General features: G+C 41.8%; 1 protein-coding gene across 2 annotated transcripts in view; it reads right to left on the reverse strand.

The window, feature by feature from the left end:
- STX17 (syntaxin 17) overlaps positions 1–17132 on the reverse strand; it is a 156090-nt gene that overhangs the window by 22377 nt on the left and 116581 nt on the right. For both annotated transcript variants that reach the window (XM_089669458.1, XM_089669457.1), the window contains exon 7: positions 4591–4677. In XM_089669458.1, coding sequence (XP_089525584.1) covers positions 4591–4677 — 87 coding nt within the window. The remainder of the gene's footprint in view (positions 1–4590; positions 4678–17132) is intronic.

Genomic DNA, 17132 nt, shown 5'->3' on the forward strand with positions numbered 1-17132 from the left:
ATGGTGGCTCTTGCGCATGCTAGGAGAGATCTTGATTTTTTGGGTAAGGTGTTGCTTCTTCCACCATGTTAGGAATCCCTTTTGAAACAGCCTTAGATTCCAGTGTGGACTGGAATGGGATTAAGGGAATACAATTCGACACGACCACTGCCAGACTCACTGGGATGCCGACAGGTAAGAAGATGTGGACCTTCTTCCTGATGGGCTTGGCTTTTTGAGGCAGCAAGAACACCGATCCTTGTGAGGTTTTGAACAATGCACAAAGATATGTCATCTGCTGTGTTGGGACTAGATGATTCTTCTTGTGGCTAATAATCCAGCCAAACTTTCATAGAGCGCTCACTAGAATCTCTCTGTGGTCTCTGAGCTGTTCTGGACTGTGGGCCAGGAGAAGGATGTCATTGAGATAATGGTGCATCTGGAGGCCCCTTTGTTTCTGAGAGGGGCCAATATTGCTATCAACAATTTGGTAAAGTTCTGGGCAAGATGCACAGGCTTAATAGGAGGCTCTGGAATTGAAGATGGTTGTGGTCTATTGTGAGTCTTAGGTTACTTTTGACAGGAGGGTGAGACGGGAATGTGTAGATATGCATCCTGGAGGTAAATTTATATCATCAAGTCCCCAGCTGAACTTCCTCTGTTAGCATGTGTAATGACTCCATCTTGAATCTTTCTATTTATCAACGGGTGCTATTCCTTCTTCTTTTTCTGCACCAGGAACAACATGGCATTGAACCTGTGAACTTTTCTGAGGTGAAAACAAGGATGACTATGCCTTGCTCCTGTAGAGACAACAGATATTGATTTAATATTGATGCCTTTTGGTGTGACATTAGAACCTCTGAGGGAGTGAAAAAATGAGAACGAGGAATGCAAGCGAAAGTCCAAAAGTGGCCATACTTAATCACTGAAATTATCCAGGGATCTTCGCAAAGATCCTCCCAGACCTGTGCGAAATGTCTTAATCTGGCTCCAACCACAAGTGCTTGGGTGGTCTTGGGGAGCAGTAAGGGCCTTATGTATTTGTTCATTTAAATTGGATGCTTGAATGCTTTTTCAGTTTCTTTTGGGCTCTTAGATCTGACAACATGGTCTGAAATTCCTGGGCCTTGTGTGCTGAAATATAGAAAAACCTTTGTGCACCTCAGTTCTGCAGTAACAGGACAGATTTTCCTCCTGTGGCCCTGAAGATGGCTGCCTCCAACTTCTCCACAGTAAAAGATTTTCCATCAAATGGAATTTTCCATTAGTTTTGTTTAGATGAGATAGTAGCCACCCAATGCTTTAGCCATAGCGCCCTTTTTTTTGTGACAGAGTATCAATTGCTGCCCCATCTCAAGAAGTTTGTCAGCTTCAATTGATCTAGGGTTCTAGTGATGCACTCTTTTGGTATGTCTTGACTAATTGCGGTCTCAATATTTTGAGTCCACACTCTGATCGCATTGGCTACTAAGGTTAAGGGCAGCGGCAGGTTTGCATGTCTCTCGTGGTGTATCGTGGCGGGGAGGCAGCTGGTGCGGTCGCCCCGGGCGCAACATTTACAGAGGTGCAGACCTAACTGAAGCCATTCATGCCCGCCTGTTCATTAGCGCAGGAAGACATTTTTTTCCCTGCAGGAGCAAATTGGATCATGCTTTGCTGGGGTTTTTTGCCTTCCTCTGGATCAACTGTGGGTATAGGATTATAACATTTTTATTTTTTTTTTTTAATGGTTGAACTGGATGGACTTTTGTCTTTTTTCAGCCAGACTAACTATGCAACTATGTAAACTTTGGGAAGATTTCTCCTCATTTCCTGGCCAGACATGAATTGTAGTGACCTCCGAAGATAGATTGACCTTGGATTACTATTCAGAGGGCATTTACCTGGTGGAGACAGTGTCGTAGTGTGGGGGGGGGGGGGCAGCCGGAGCGGGGGAGTGTGACCAGAGTGGGAGGGGGGGGTGTCTGTGGGTGTGATCAGGGTGGGAGTATCTAAAGTCCAAGGGTTAGGGGGTGCAAATGACTTGCTTGCCCTGTTTACTGACAACCCACACTACGCCACTGCCTGTGTTGTCAAAATATGTGGCCTCTCTGATGCAATGGCACCCAGCATATAAATTAAAGAGGGGAGGAATATATAGCCACCAGCCCCCCTCCAACCATCTCCCAAACCTACAACCCCTTGTGGGCAACTAGACCCTAATCAAGACGTTGCCCAGGTCACCCATTGCCTACACCTCCACATGTGCAGTGCCAATGCACACCCTGACATCATGCTGCCGGCAGCATGATGTCAGCAGCATCTAGGTGGGTGCACACACGGAATCTGGTCGCATCACAGAAAGAGGCAGCAGGGAAGATAAAACAGGAGACATGGAAATGGAAAGCAAGTCTAAAGCAAACATAAAAGCAGATCCAGCAATACCTGTAAAAGTTAAAATAATAAAGGTGCACACTGCTCATTCTGCTTGTACCCAAACAAATGCTTTAATCCCCTAGATTGTAAGCTCTAACGAGGAGGGCCCTCTGTTTCTTCTTGTACCAAATTGTTATGTAACTGTAATGTCTACCTTCATTTTGTAAAGCGCAAACTGTTGGCACTATATAAACCCTGTATAATAATAATAATCCAAGTGGATGGCAGTCCTAGTAAGAAGACTTTGCATGCCCTAAAGACCCACAAAGAGACTCATAGCCTTTTTAGTTCATTTAGCACCCAGAGACAAGGCAAAGGCTGAATCCAGGGGGATTGTTGCACTGAGACATAGATAGGAACAATGTGCCATTCACTGGCAGTAAATGGTGTGAAGTATGTGTTAAAAAATGCGAATACTGGGATTCCTTGTTCTCTTTTATGCTATTAACTTGTCCTGAGGAAGTAGTCCAAGGCAGAGCGCTATCAACAGTGTACTGTCAGTTAGGCATTAGGAAATCCTATTTTTTAGGATTCGTGCCTCTCCTCCCATCCCTACACCCTTGAAGGATAACTTTCACATTTAAGTAAAGTTATCCTTTAATAAATCCCCCTACCCCTTTGCATGCAGCTCACTTGAGCTGTAACTGAAACTTTTGACCCATTTATCCATATGTTATTTATCAAAAGCACTGAGTCTGCTCCTATTTTCCCCGCGAGATACGGGGACCGCGGTCTCTTTGAGGGATTTGACCTTAGAAGAAAGAGGGACCCCACTGTCCACTCCTGGGAGGAAGACGTACCTCGCAGGAAGGCTACCTTTGGGGATTTGAGAATCTTATATGTCCTCTACTGACAACAAGAGGGTAATTGCAACCATATCCCCCAACAGAGTGTGGCACTGCTTTTGCACTAATGTCACGGATGTTATATTTTAGATTACACTGTGTGGTTTATACTTTCACGAATGCAGTGTTCTCTCACTAAGAGCACAGTATTGAGGTGATTCCATCTTTATTTATCCGTTTATTTATTTTGATCACTGGTGTGATTGCATGACACCATTTCACAATACTATGTATTAAGGATAATGCACTATATTTTTTTCGTTTTTTTGAGGATCGTTTGGATTGAGTAGGAAGATTTTGGATATCTTTTTGGATGTTTAACACACATTTGGATTATTGCTATATATTTTGAACATTATTTTTCTATTCTAATTTTCTATTTTGGACTTTATTATACATTTTTATGGACTGAGGTGTGGACATTTATGTATATGGGACTGTGGGAGAGGGTTACATTGGATTATTGAAAAGGTTTTTGTCATTTATCCATATGGATACACCAGAGTCACACGTGCAGTATTCAGAAGAGAGTAGAGGCCTATGGAAAATGAAGGCCGCTGGCCAAGATGTGCAGATCTGCCTGTAGTCTGGAAATTTTCAGCCTGCTGGTCCATTGATGGGAGCCTTGAGATGGTGTGGGTGTTATGCACCAAGGTATAATGTTGGTGTACATATGCTGCGTACAAAGGATTGAATAATGGGGGTGTCTGCTCCAAACACAGTGCCATAACCGCCAAACTCCAGACTGACCTATACTGTACTCCACATATAATATACTCCACATTGCTTTACTCAGAACCCTGTACTCTCTGCAATATATTTCACACCACTAAACATCACAGTATTGTCATATTAACATACGTAAGTTATTTGTACCACTAAGACGTTCACATTTGTGTTTTTTAATGTAGACATACACCAGTAGGTGTAATAAACATGTTGAATATTTCAGTATATTTCAGATTTTAAGAAGTAATCTGTAATCCTGTATCACAAGGCAGTAATGAAACATGAACTGTGCATTCATGTCAGCTACGTATAATACAGGGCACCCTCACCATTCAGCAAAATCTTAACTCTGAATTTAGTTAAAAAAAGAATCTCTTAACTTTGTGCCAAGTGCAGGATGTCTGCTTCTTAGTACTTAAAGAATGAATGTGATAGCATATCACAGCAGAGATTGATTTCTTCTGTACTAAGCCCTCCTTCCTACCCATGTGTCATTCCTTTCTTATTTCCTTAATTGCTGTTTCCCTCAGCATTAAAAGACGGCAGATCAATTGGGTTAATACAGAAGATTGCTAGTAGGCAGAGTACCATTGATTCAACAGCAGGGGAATATTCCTACCTTCCCCAGGTTTTTGGTTCCCTCTTCAACATTCACAGCAGCAGTGTTGACATGGTCTTCAATGCTGTCAATCTTCTCCTGCTGAGTCTAGATGCAAAGGAATTATGAGTGAGATTTCCTGCTGAGAAGCAGCAGAAAGCCAATACACACTATTTAATTTTTGTAATCAGGGACCCTGCAGCAGCTTTCATCTGCAGCACTGTGTAGCCGCACAGCTGTTAATGGCAGCTCACTAATAGCACCTGATAAACAGTGCTGGAAGGAGGAAGAAATTAAAATTAAAGCTTTAACCATTAGACACCCATCTTCTTTTTCTGCAGTTGCCTTAACATTTAATTGAAGCAGTCAATGTGTGTTGAAACAAAAGTCACATTTTGTTGCTCTTTTAATATACAGTAACATTTTAATAGTTTTGATTGGCAACATATGCAATTGCTAATTTAATTTTTTTATATTAAGAAAAATCTAAACTGAAAGAGAATGGTCAGTGTAGAAGTATGGAAGCTTCCGTTGCTGACTTGTTCTTGAAGGTGCATGGCTGGCATTGTTAAACTTTCTTCATTACAAAGGGTCACCAAGCTCTTAATCATGTGCACATTAATTTGAAGTCTGACATACACATACTTGTTTCAAGGCAGTGATTTACCAAATGATGAAGGAAGGTTACGGATGACAACACTGAAGCACATACTGAACTCACAAGTACAGCAGACAGCAATGGAAGTTCCCATATTTTATCTTGATAGATTCATTTAAAATACAAAACAAAAACTAGAAAGTAATCATGGATTTTCAAGGCACCATCCACGAAGATGTCAATCACTGGGTCCTGGCCAGCGATTCATGGCTGGGACTTGGTGATCGGCAGAGAAGCTGACAGGGGAGAGTAAACAACACAGATCTCTCTCCTGTCAGCGGGACATGCTGCTTTCTATCTCTCTGCAAGCAGAGAGATAGAAAGCAGCACATCCCCTAGTACCAACAAAGTCCCATAGTAAAACACAGTAAAAACAGTACACAGTTAACCCTTTGATAGCCCCAGATGTTAACCCCTTCCTGTCCAGTGTCATTAGTACAGTGTCAGTGCTTTTTATTAGCACTGATCACTGGAGATGTCAGTTCCCACCCAGTGTCAGTTAGTGTCAGAATGCCTGCCACAGTCCCGCTATAAGTCGCTGATCACCGCCATTACTAGGATAAAATAAAATTCAAGGACATATATCGCCATTTGTAGACGCTATAACTTTCACACAAACCAATTTATATACACTTATTGGCAATTTGTTTTTACCAAAGATATGTAGCAAAATACATTTTTGCCTAAATTTGTGAAGAAATTTTATTTTTTTTTATCGGATATGTCCTATAGCATAAAGTGTAAAAAAAATTATATATATATATATAATTTTTTTTTTACAAAAATTGTTTTACTTTGTTTATAGCGCAAAAAATAAAAACCACAGAGGTGACCACCAAAAGAAAGCTCTATTTGTGGGGAAAAAATTACACGTTTCATCTGTGTACAGCGTTGCATGACTGCACAATTGTCAGTTAAATTAACGCAGCGCTTTTTCGCAAAAAACAGCCAGGACATGAAGGGGGGTAAATCTTCCGGAGGGCAAGTGGTTAAACAAATGAAAATGAGGGATATAATAAACAAGACAGTAATGTTCATAAAATAATTGATCAATTAGAACAGTGCTCCTTACCAAATTAATCTCTATTGATACAAACCAAACAAGGTCAGCATCAATATTGGTGCAAAAAAGAAACAACCTTAGTAAAATCACATCAATATAAAAATGGTGAGAAATGAATTAATACATTGTGCAAAATCTGAAAAATAAATAAGTATCCAAAAAATGTCCATAAAAAATATATTGTGAAAAGTATATCTTCTCAAAAATTCTTCTTATTAAACCTTCTGTGTTGTACAACGCCAACACCACATGAAATCCACCACCAAACAAACTTAATAAACTCACCAGAGCTCCATGCTGGTGAAATTATAAAACTTACCTGTTATATATCCACCAGGGGTTTATAAGCAATCATTATTTGCAGTATAACTTTTTACCCTGTATACTCAAGGTACCTGTTTGGTTGCATGCCCTCCAGCTCTGCCTTTAACTTGTATAATATCTCAGGTCCCCATAAAGTTTCTTACCTGCAATGCTCAGGGTATCCATGATAAGGTTAAAAAATCTGCTGTTCTGTCCTTCTGTAAGACGCAATGTGCCATACTTATTGTGCTGGTAGAGACACATGTGGTAGGTCTTTTGCAGCATGCCGTGAAAAACCCTGGATGGGCTGAGCTTTCCATGCCCCTCACACTACTCACTCCCAATGGTGTTTCAGTGCTTACAGCCAAATCAGTATGCTTTGAACTGCTGAAATTAACTTTGGATCCTCAGGGCAGATATGTTTTCATAAATATAGTAAACTAGATTGCGAGCGCAAAGATCGAAAAAGCAGCTGACATAAAAGGTAGAACCTCTTAACCTTCCAACAATCCAATATATATAAATGCAGAGCTCAAAAGTACCAATAAATAAATATTAGCAATAAAACTGATAATAATGATAAAATTAAATCAGGTGGGCGCTATAAAGCACTAAAAGGTGTTGATTAGCGAGTCGTCAAAAATGACGTATCCAGCTATTACAGTCAAATGATATAGAGGTGACTAAAGTGCATTGTCTTATAACACAGCAAACAAGTCCAGATATAACGGTGATCCATGCTGGTGATCGCTATGATGTGGACCAGTAATATGAATGCACTCACCAGAAGCACAAAAGGTATGCGCATATATATATATATATATATATATATATATATATATATATATATATATATATATATATATATATATATAAATATCCAGGTGTGGTCATCCAGGTCTAAACGAGGCCAGCGGAATCATCTGGCACACCATAGGTACACAAGGCAACTCCAATCACTCACAGGATGATTCTTCCATGCGGCCGTCTGCGGCGTGACGTCACTATGGCAAGCTCCCCTCTGACGCGTTTCGTGCCCGAGCACGTTATCAAAGGGATGACTCATGTCATCGGCAGCCATTTTAGAAATTCTTTTACACATGTGAGTTTTTATATGCTACCTATTTTGCTGGATATTGAATTAAATAAAAATAATACACTATTAGTGCTGCATATGTCTCTGGCTTGGTCCATATGAGCCTCTAAGGTGGATATTGCCCTAATTCCTGATGATACGAATTCGGTGGCGTTTACTAGCTGACTTTCCTATTGTTGTTGGAGGCACAAATACCCAACCACACAAGCTTCTTTATCCTACTCTTCATGTTTCTGCTGCCTCCACTCTTAGGTGAGGTTTTGCCCCCATATACTCTCAATCCCCATACTGGGCCACACTATATATTCCAAATGACTTGCCAACATCCCTGTGGCACATTAAACCCTCTTTGGCTAACCGCCCTTCCTGACACTGATGAGATACACATTTAATGGGAGTTTTCTTTGCCACAAATACAGACATGTCATACAGACATGTCATCTCCCTATTGGGAGAATCTGGGAATCTGTCATGGTTCACACATGTGTGTTTTAGGATGCGTTTTGAGGATCCAAATTTGCATGAGCAAAGAAACAGAACGTGTTTCTATTTAGTGAGTTCACATACAATTGTGTTCAAAATAATAGCAGTGTGTTGAAAAAAGTGAATAAAGCTCAAAATCCTTCTAATAGCTTTTATTTCCATCCACACAAATGCATCGGGAACACGACACATTCTATTCCAAATCAAAACATGAAGAAAAATAGATCACATTTGTGTTGTTCCTCTAAAAAAATTGAAGAAATGTGAATATTAGACGGTTCAAAAAAAATAGCAGTGTTTGTATTCTTCTTTACAAACTCAAACATTCACTATATAAACTGAAAAATGTTTGAAGATTTTGCTTTCCTTTGAATCACTTAATGAATATTTTGTTGTATAAGCACTGTTTCTGAGAACTGCTGTCTATCTGTGTTGCATGGAGTCAACCAACTTCTGGCCCCTGTGAACAGGTATTCCAGCCCAGGATGATTGGACTACATTCCACAGTTCTCTATTTCTTGGTTTTGCCTCAGAAACTGCATTTTTGATGTCACCCCACAAGTTTTCTATTGGATTAAGATCCGAGGATTGGGCTGGCCACTCCATAACGTCAATCTTGTTGGTCTGGAACCAAGATGTTGCACGTTTACTGGTGTGTTTGGGGTCGTTGTCTTGTTGGAACACCCATTTCAAGGGCATTTCCTCTTCAGCATAAGGCAGCATGACCTCTTCAAGTATTCTGATGTATTCAAACTGATCCATGACCCCTCCTCTTCTCCATCTACACCTCCTCCCTTGGCCAATTGATAAACTCCCATGGCTTCAACTACCATCTCTATGCCGACGACACACAAATCTATCTCTCTACCCCTCACCTCACCCCCTCAGTCTCCAATCGCATCACCAGCCTACTAAGTGACATATCGGACTGGATGTCACTCCGCTTCCTCAAACTCAACCTTTCCAAAACGGAGCTCCTAGTATTCCCCCCAGCTCTTGCCCCCCCTGACTTCTCCATCAAGATCAACAACACTATCATCAGTCCCACCCCTCACGCCAGGGTGCAAGATGTAATCCTAGACTCCAATCTGTCCTTTCAGCCCCAGGTCCAATCGCTGACAAACTCATGTAGACTTCACCTCCGCAACATCTCCAAGATACAACCGTTCCTAACCTCGGAAACCACTAAGCAACTCATTCACTCCCTTATTATATCACGCTTTGACTACTGTAACTCCCTCCTCACTGGCCTACCTCATCACAGGCTACCCCCACTCCAGTCCTTCATGAATGCTGCTGTCAGGCTCATTAACCTTACTAACCACTCTGTATCTGCCACCACTCTCTGCTAAACCCTCCACTGGCTTCCAATTGCCCAACGGATAAAATTCAAAACACTAACACTGACGTATAAAGCCGTTCATAACACTGCCCCAAATTACATCACCAACCTTGTCTCTAAATTATTATTATTATACAGTATTTATAAAGCGGCAATAGTTCGCTCAGCGCTGTGCATTACAAAGGGGGACAGAACATGAGACAGAACAATAACAATACAATGCAAAACATGAGGGGATCTAAATACCACCCAAACCGTACACTCCGGTCCTCGCAGGACCTCCTACTCTCTAGCTTCCTTGTCTCCTCCTACCATGCTCGTCTCCAGGATTTCTCAAGGGCTTCACCTATCCTCTGGAACTCCCTACCCCAATCTATCAGACTATCGCCTACTCTGCTCACTTTTAGCGCACTCTGAAAACCCATCACTTCAGGGAAGCCTACCCCGACCCCAGCTAATACTGGAATCCTCTACTCTTCCTAAAAACTCCATCCCCCACAGCTAATTACCTTTTGTACCACTATCCCCTCCCTCCTAGATAGTAAGCTCCAAGGAGCAGGGCCCTCTAATCCCTCTTGTATTGAACTGTATTGTTACTGTACTGTCTCCCTCCATAATGTAAAGCACTAAGCAAACTGTTGGTGCTATATAAGTCCTGTATAATAATAATAATAATAATAACTAGAACAAGCAGCTTTAAAAATACCCAACACTGTTTATTACCTATACACTGAAACTGGTATTGCATAGACAAATGATTACAACAGCCAGGAAATACAATCATTATGATGGCTATTCTTTGTGGCCTTGCTGCTCAGGTCTGAATTTCGGACTGTGACACTATAAGCCTATGGATTTTTGTCAATGCTTCTACTTTATTTGATACTGTAGCAGTAATATTCAACGTATCTGGGCAGCACAGTGGGCAAGTGGTTAGTGCTCCTGCCTGTTGGTTCAAATCTCATCCACGACGGTACGTGCCTGGAGTCTGCATTTTCTCCCTGTGCCTGCATGGTTTTCCTCCCACACTCCAAAGACATGCTGGTATGTTAATTGGCTCCTGTCTAAATTGGCCCTAGTATGTGTATGTATGAATGTGAGTTAGGGATCTTAGATTGTAAACTCCTTGAGTGTTAGGAACTGATGTGAATGTGCAATGTACTGTGTAAATTGACAGCGCTATACAAGTACCTATAATAATAAAAAAGCTACAATTTCTGAGGAAATTGTGTGAAGTGTTCTTGCCTCCACCAGTAGTCTACAACTGGAGTGGGCAGAGTAACTGGGTGGAGTGGGCGGAGTAACTGTTGTGTGGTTGGAGTGGCTGGAGTAACTGTGAAAAGGTTTTGTCAGCTCCCACTCTAGTTTTGAACATTCCGCCATTCATTCCTATGGGACCAATTTCACCACAAAAACGCCGATATTTCGTGAACCATTCGGCGAAACGTTCCACAAAGTAATAGCACACCAATCGGGAACAATCTGCACGTTTCGGTATATTACTGTCTATGTAGTGTAAAAACTGTGGGAGGAGTTAGGGTGGTAAATTTGGCTATAATAATAATAATATATATGTGAGATAACAGGAAGTGGTCGCCATGTAAGAACACTTAATAATCCCTGGTATGCAATAAATAGGTCCAACACTGTAGTATGAGAAACATCCCCATATCATGATGCTTGCACCACCATGCTTCACTGTCTTCACAGTGTACTGTGGCTTGAATTCAGTGTTTGGGGGTCGTCTAACAAACTGTCTCCGGCCACTAGACCCAAAAAGAACAATCTTTCATCAGTCCACAAAATGTTGCGCCATTTCTCTTTAGGCCAGTCAATGTGCTCTTTGGCAAATTGTAACCTCTTCAGCACGTCTTTTTTTCAACAGTGGGACTTTGCGGGGGCTTCTTGCCGATAGCTTGGCTTCACATAGGCGTCTTCTAATTTTAACAGTACTCAAAGGTAACTTTAGACCTTCTTTGATCTTCCGGGAGCTGATTGTTGGCTGAGTCCGCGCCATTTTGGCTATTCTTCTATCCATTCGAATGGTAGTTTTTCGCTTTCTTCCACGTCTTTCAGGATTTGGTTGCCATTTTAAAGCATTTGCGATCATTTTAGCTGAGCAGCCTATCATTTTCTGCACTTCTTTATATGTTTTCCCCTCTCCATTCAACTTTTTAATCAAGGTACGCTGTTCTTCTGAACAATGTCTGGAACGACCCATTTTCCTCAGAATTTCAGAGAGAAATGCACTGTAACCAACATGTACAACATTTGCTGCCTTCCTTCCTTAACTAAGGGAAATAATTGCCACCTGTTTTTCAAAGAATGAATGACCTCACTAATAGAACTCCACACTGCTATTATTTTGAACATGCCCCTTTCAATTAGTGATTCAATTACACAGAATCAGCAGCATGTATGTCATGACGGTTGAGTCTGTTGAATTTCTATTACTCTACTACACCTGCTAGTAAATTATTTGCCATGTAGAAATATCATTTCCACCAAAAACAGTGATTGATCCAGTTAGTGATGTCTGACTGCTATTATTTTGCACACAACTGTATATGCTTACCACCTGCAGAGCGTTTTTACAAAAGGGTCATGTGCAAATTTTGTAAGCGTGCAATGCGAATTTGCAGTGTAGAAAGTATTGTGAAAGCTACATGTAAATCATCTGGATGTTCCAATGTAATACGATTATAAGGGAATGCCATTTTCAATGCATATCTCTGCAACATGCAGAAAGTCGTGAACCTAGGCTTAAGCTACTTGCCTATTTATGTATCACTACCTACATCTCCAGACTTAAACACAACACATCTAACATCACTTGATGCCTTGTATGCCATGGATCCCACAATGGCCTACACAAACCAATTGAAGATGCAGACCAGGGAGGTGGAACTAACTAACTACAGTACGAAAAAGCCAAACAAAACTTTTTTTCTTGCAAACAGCGCATTTTTGAACATGGTGAATGCACCTGTATGCTTCCTGCTAACCTGGCCTACCATGATTCAAGACCAGTTGAGGTCATTACTCTACAGTCCCGACAGTAGCTTTATTACTCATCCCAAGCTAATCACCGCAAAGTTCGGTGATTCTTTTATACCTTATACTCCTTCACTGTCACACACTCCACTACAGAGATGTTGGACTTTAATAAAATAGCTGCTGACATATCACAGTTTGCCCGTGCCTAGGCCCTGGGTACTGATGGTCTGCTTCTCCAATTTTATGCACACTATATTGAAATGTTGGTCCCTAAGGTTTTAGGTTTTCACCGATATATTTGACTCCTTTGAATGTCATGCGTTTATGTGTGAAGTTCTCATTAGACTAATCTCCAAACCTAGTAAAAACCAAGCACTACTTAAATCTTTTAGACTGATTTCATTATTACAAGTGGATATTAAAATCTTAGCCAAGGTATTGGATATGTGCCTGAATCAGGTTATCTTATTGCTCATTCATCCTGACCAAATGAGCTTTATGCCTGATAAAAACTCCCTATAATACTAGACGTGCAAGCCCAACATGATCATATAGGCACAAGGGTAGTAGTATATTTAGACACAGCTAAAGCTTTCAACTCAGTGAGGTGGTACCAATCTTTTGGCAGTGCTTGAGAAGTTTTGCTTTCTTTCTCTCCAACCACATGTTCTTCCACTACCTACAGCTATGCCACGCCCTGTACACCCAATTGCCAACTGCCAATCCAATCTTAAAGCCTGCCCCCCTGTTGGATGTTATCTGTGCTACGGATTCTAAAAAACTGATCTTGATATTGTATATTATGCTTCTCAGTCCCTTTGCCACTTAAATTGCTTACCAACCCAAAACCTATTGGGAAGTGAATATAGAGAGCTTGATGATGAAGACTGGGATGAAATGCTTTACAAACTGGTATCCCTCAAATTGTCAGATCACCTCACGCAACTGTATATACTGTATAGGGCCTACTTAACACCCCCCCTCCCCATAAGCATGCAAGTTGTTTGCTAAAAAATATGCATGCAGGTTGCTCGCTAGTGGAGAGAACCTCTGTGGGAATTGAGGTTGATCTAAAGTGGCCCCCAGATCCTTTTCCACAGACTAAGCAAGGCTAGCAGACTATTATCTTGTATAAAAAAAAAGGTATTTTCTCAAGAGGTAAAACTATTCTACTTTACAAAACACTGGTTCAGCTACATATTGAGTATGCAGTCTAGTTTTGGTTGCCAATCCTCTAGAAGGATGCCCTTGAACAGGAGAGTCCAGAGAAGGGCAAGAAAACTAATAAAAGAGGCTGGAGTTATGAGAAATTACCTAAAAAATGAAAACTATTCTCTCTGATGAAGAGGCACTTAAAGAGGGGATATGATCACAATATAAAAATCTTTAAATGGTGACTCTAGCATTGAGAGTAAACTTTTAATCCAAGGTCTTTAAAGAAGACACGTAGCCGCACAATGAAGTTGAATGAGAAATGGTTCAATCTTAAACTGTGTAAGGGGTTTTTCTGAGGATAAGAGTTTCCCAGCCTTGCTACGCTGTGCAGCTCCTTTCCTCAGTTGGTGGTGTCAGTGGGGAGTCTAGATGAATTAAAAACACTTTCATATAGATTTCTTTGCAAACACAATGTACAGGAATATTGGCAATGGCAGTGACATGGCTGCAGTCTGTCATGTTTTATATGTAGCTGATGATTTTAGTGTTCAGGTACACACAGGTCACACAGACTGCAGCCATCACCACACAAGGGTAGCATAGGGTACACTAAGCACCATCTGTACCTGTTCAAGTGTCCCATCAACATCTGTACCAGTGTCCCGTCACCATTTGTACCAGTATCACATCAACATATGTTACAGTTTACCAGTGCACAAAAATAAGAGTGTTCAATTGCAACATCAGTCAGTGTCACTAATGGATCGTCAACATTTGTCGGTGGACAATCAACATCTGCCACAGCGTGCAAGTGCACAAAAACATCTGTCAGTGTACCAGTATCCCACCAATGAATAAATAAAAAATGCTCACGTGCAAGGGTGAACACACATGTTGGTCCAGTACTTATATGTAAATGGTGATCGCACCACACGTGAGATATTGCTGCGAACGTCAGAGCGAGAGCAATAATTCTAGCAACTGAAGTTGGGCTAGTGCTTCCTGAACGTGCTCCAAATTAATAACCCGGTCAAGACTAGTATTAACATCAGGGTCAAGCGTGGAGAAGTCACAGAGGCCACAGGACCATATAGGGACTGAGAGTACTGAAGGAATCTATGGTTAATACAGTCCAGAGACCTCAGGAGTCCCCCAACAGTGTCCCTAAGCCAACTAATATGGGTAGCAGAGAACTGTCCCCTAGCTAGCCAAGCCAAAAGTCTGCCATTTTTATTGCCATATTCAAACACTATATGAAGCATAGACTTCTGAGTCAACTCAAAGTAATGCCACTTCCCACAGGACCTGCTTCCATATCTCGTAACTGAGTTGATCAGGGTTAGCCATGTAGGCAGCCTCTTTATCCTGTAGGTCCCTTTCTAACTCCTCAAGAGATTGCACTGGGGCCCTCAGCAATGCAAGACATATACTCTCCACGGAGCCAGGCCTTAAAGGCAGCCTAGGCTGTCGTGGGGCTGGTGGAGTCTGAATTTACCAGCCAATATTGACATAACCCTTCCAGGATAGCATCTGAATCTGAACAGTCTCCACAACCCCCCCCCCCCCATAAACACACATCGATCCCAATGACAGTGTGATATGTAAGGGGGCATCATCTGATATGCTTCTGTGAAGAATAGCAAAGGCAGAGACATGCTGCAGAACAGACTGAGAGGCAAAGGCTAGGTCGATGCAGAAAAGTGTCTGAAAGGAAGTAAACTCTTTAAGAGAGGGGTGAAAATGGTGCCACACGTCCTCCTGGTGGTCTCCTGGTCCAACAGGTAGAGGGGTGGAGCCTATTAAAATTCCCCAGCAAAAGTACATTATCAACACCATATTGAAGTGCGTGCAATATAAGATTCGCCCCCCCTGTGTCTGCTCTGATGTCCAGGAGCTGGAACTGCAGCAACCTGTCCACCAGAACACTCACTCCTCTGGTGTAACTGGAGTACACTGATGATAATGGATGCCTACACAAGGCCGTTGGCCGTTTGAGACCACAAATACAAGACCCCACAAGATGAGTTTCCTGTAAATTATATAGTTGGGGGGCATATTTCCAGAGAAAACTAAAAACATCATATTTTATATTTACAAAAAAAGTGGGTATTATATTGTGTTTGTGCGCATTAAAATTAAAGTGTATTTTTGTGTTAGTGGGTAAAACTGCGTTCACAAAAAACTGCTGCGCAAATACGTGCGACATAAAAATTTACATAACCCAACATTTTATTCTCTAGGGCCTCTGATAAAAATATATAATGTATGGGGGTTTTAAGTAATTTTCTAGCAAAAATACAGATTTTTACTTGAAAACAAATCAAGTGCAAGAGCACTGAAATCTGAAAATTAGTCTGGGCAGGAAGGGGGTGAAAGTGCCCAATATTGAGGTGGTTAAAAAAAATTACGCAAGCCCCCTCTCCCACATCCTTATCCAATCATGCAGCTCGGCAGGTCAGAACAGGCGAGGGTCTAGCGAGCGCCCCTCTTGAACCATACTAGGCCACATGCCATAGGCCACATGGCTCCCCCCCCAAAACACCTTGTCCCCAAGCTGATTGGGACAAGGGCCTCTCTCCCAGAACCCTGGGCAGTGGTTGTGGGGGTCTGCGGGGGGGGGGAGGGGGGGTTATTGGAATCTGGAAATCCCCTTTAACAAAAAAAGTGCAGAGTAAATAAAAACACACAGCCCGACCTGAACAGAAACGACCCGCACTGACACTTCAACTGAATGACAGCTCCACAGCCTACAACCGCTAATTAAACTAAGGGACGGGGCCAACCGATGACAGCATTGGGTGACCCCCCCACTCCTTGTGCTGTAATCAACTCAGCATTCCCTGCTCAATGACAAAAGGTGGGGTTACCCGATGACATCGAAGAGCCCCGCCCCTTAATTTATTTAGCAGGGGGAGCCAAATGCTGGTTTTTTTTGGTTGTCTTTTTCATTTTGGTCGGTGAGTTACAGGAGGAATTCTCCCTACCTAGGAGTCCGTTTTATAAATATCTTCAACTTAGACATGCCCTTCAGACACAGACGCGGGTCTCACAGTTGTACCTAGCAGAACACCCTCTGATGTTGGGAATACTTATGGAATGGGAAAAGCAGGGTATGATTTCCAGGGTGTATTCCACTTTTCTTGCCTCCACCCATGATTCTTCTAATTTGCCCTGTAGAAGGGGTTGGGTAAAGGATCTGGGTCTTATTGACGGAGATGTCTGGGAACTCTGCCTAACTTCTACACCTCTGGTATCTGTATTGGCATCCCAGAAACTCTCTCGGTTGTACCTCTTACATAAGGCTTATAGGACACCCGCCATGTTATATAGATCAGGGAGCAGATCCGTCCCTTTGTGCGAAAGAGATACTAGGGATCTAATGCACATGATTTGGAAGTGTCGCAAGTTATTCCGCTACTGATCAGAGGTTATTACTACCATATCCCAAGTATTTCTTTTCCCACTC

This window comes from Staurois parvus, unplaced genomic scaffold (assembly GCF_062004578.1).
Source record: "Staurois parvus isolate SC_StPar_1 unplaced genomic scaffold, SC_StPar_1.0 ptg000077l, whole genome shotgun sequence".
NCBI classification, from domain to species: domain Eukaryota; kingdom Metazoa; phylum Chordata; class Amphibia; order Anura; family Ranidae; genus Staurois; species Staurois parvus.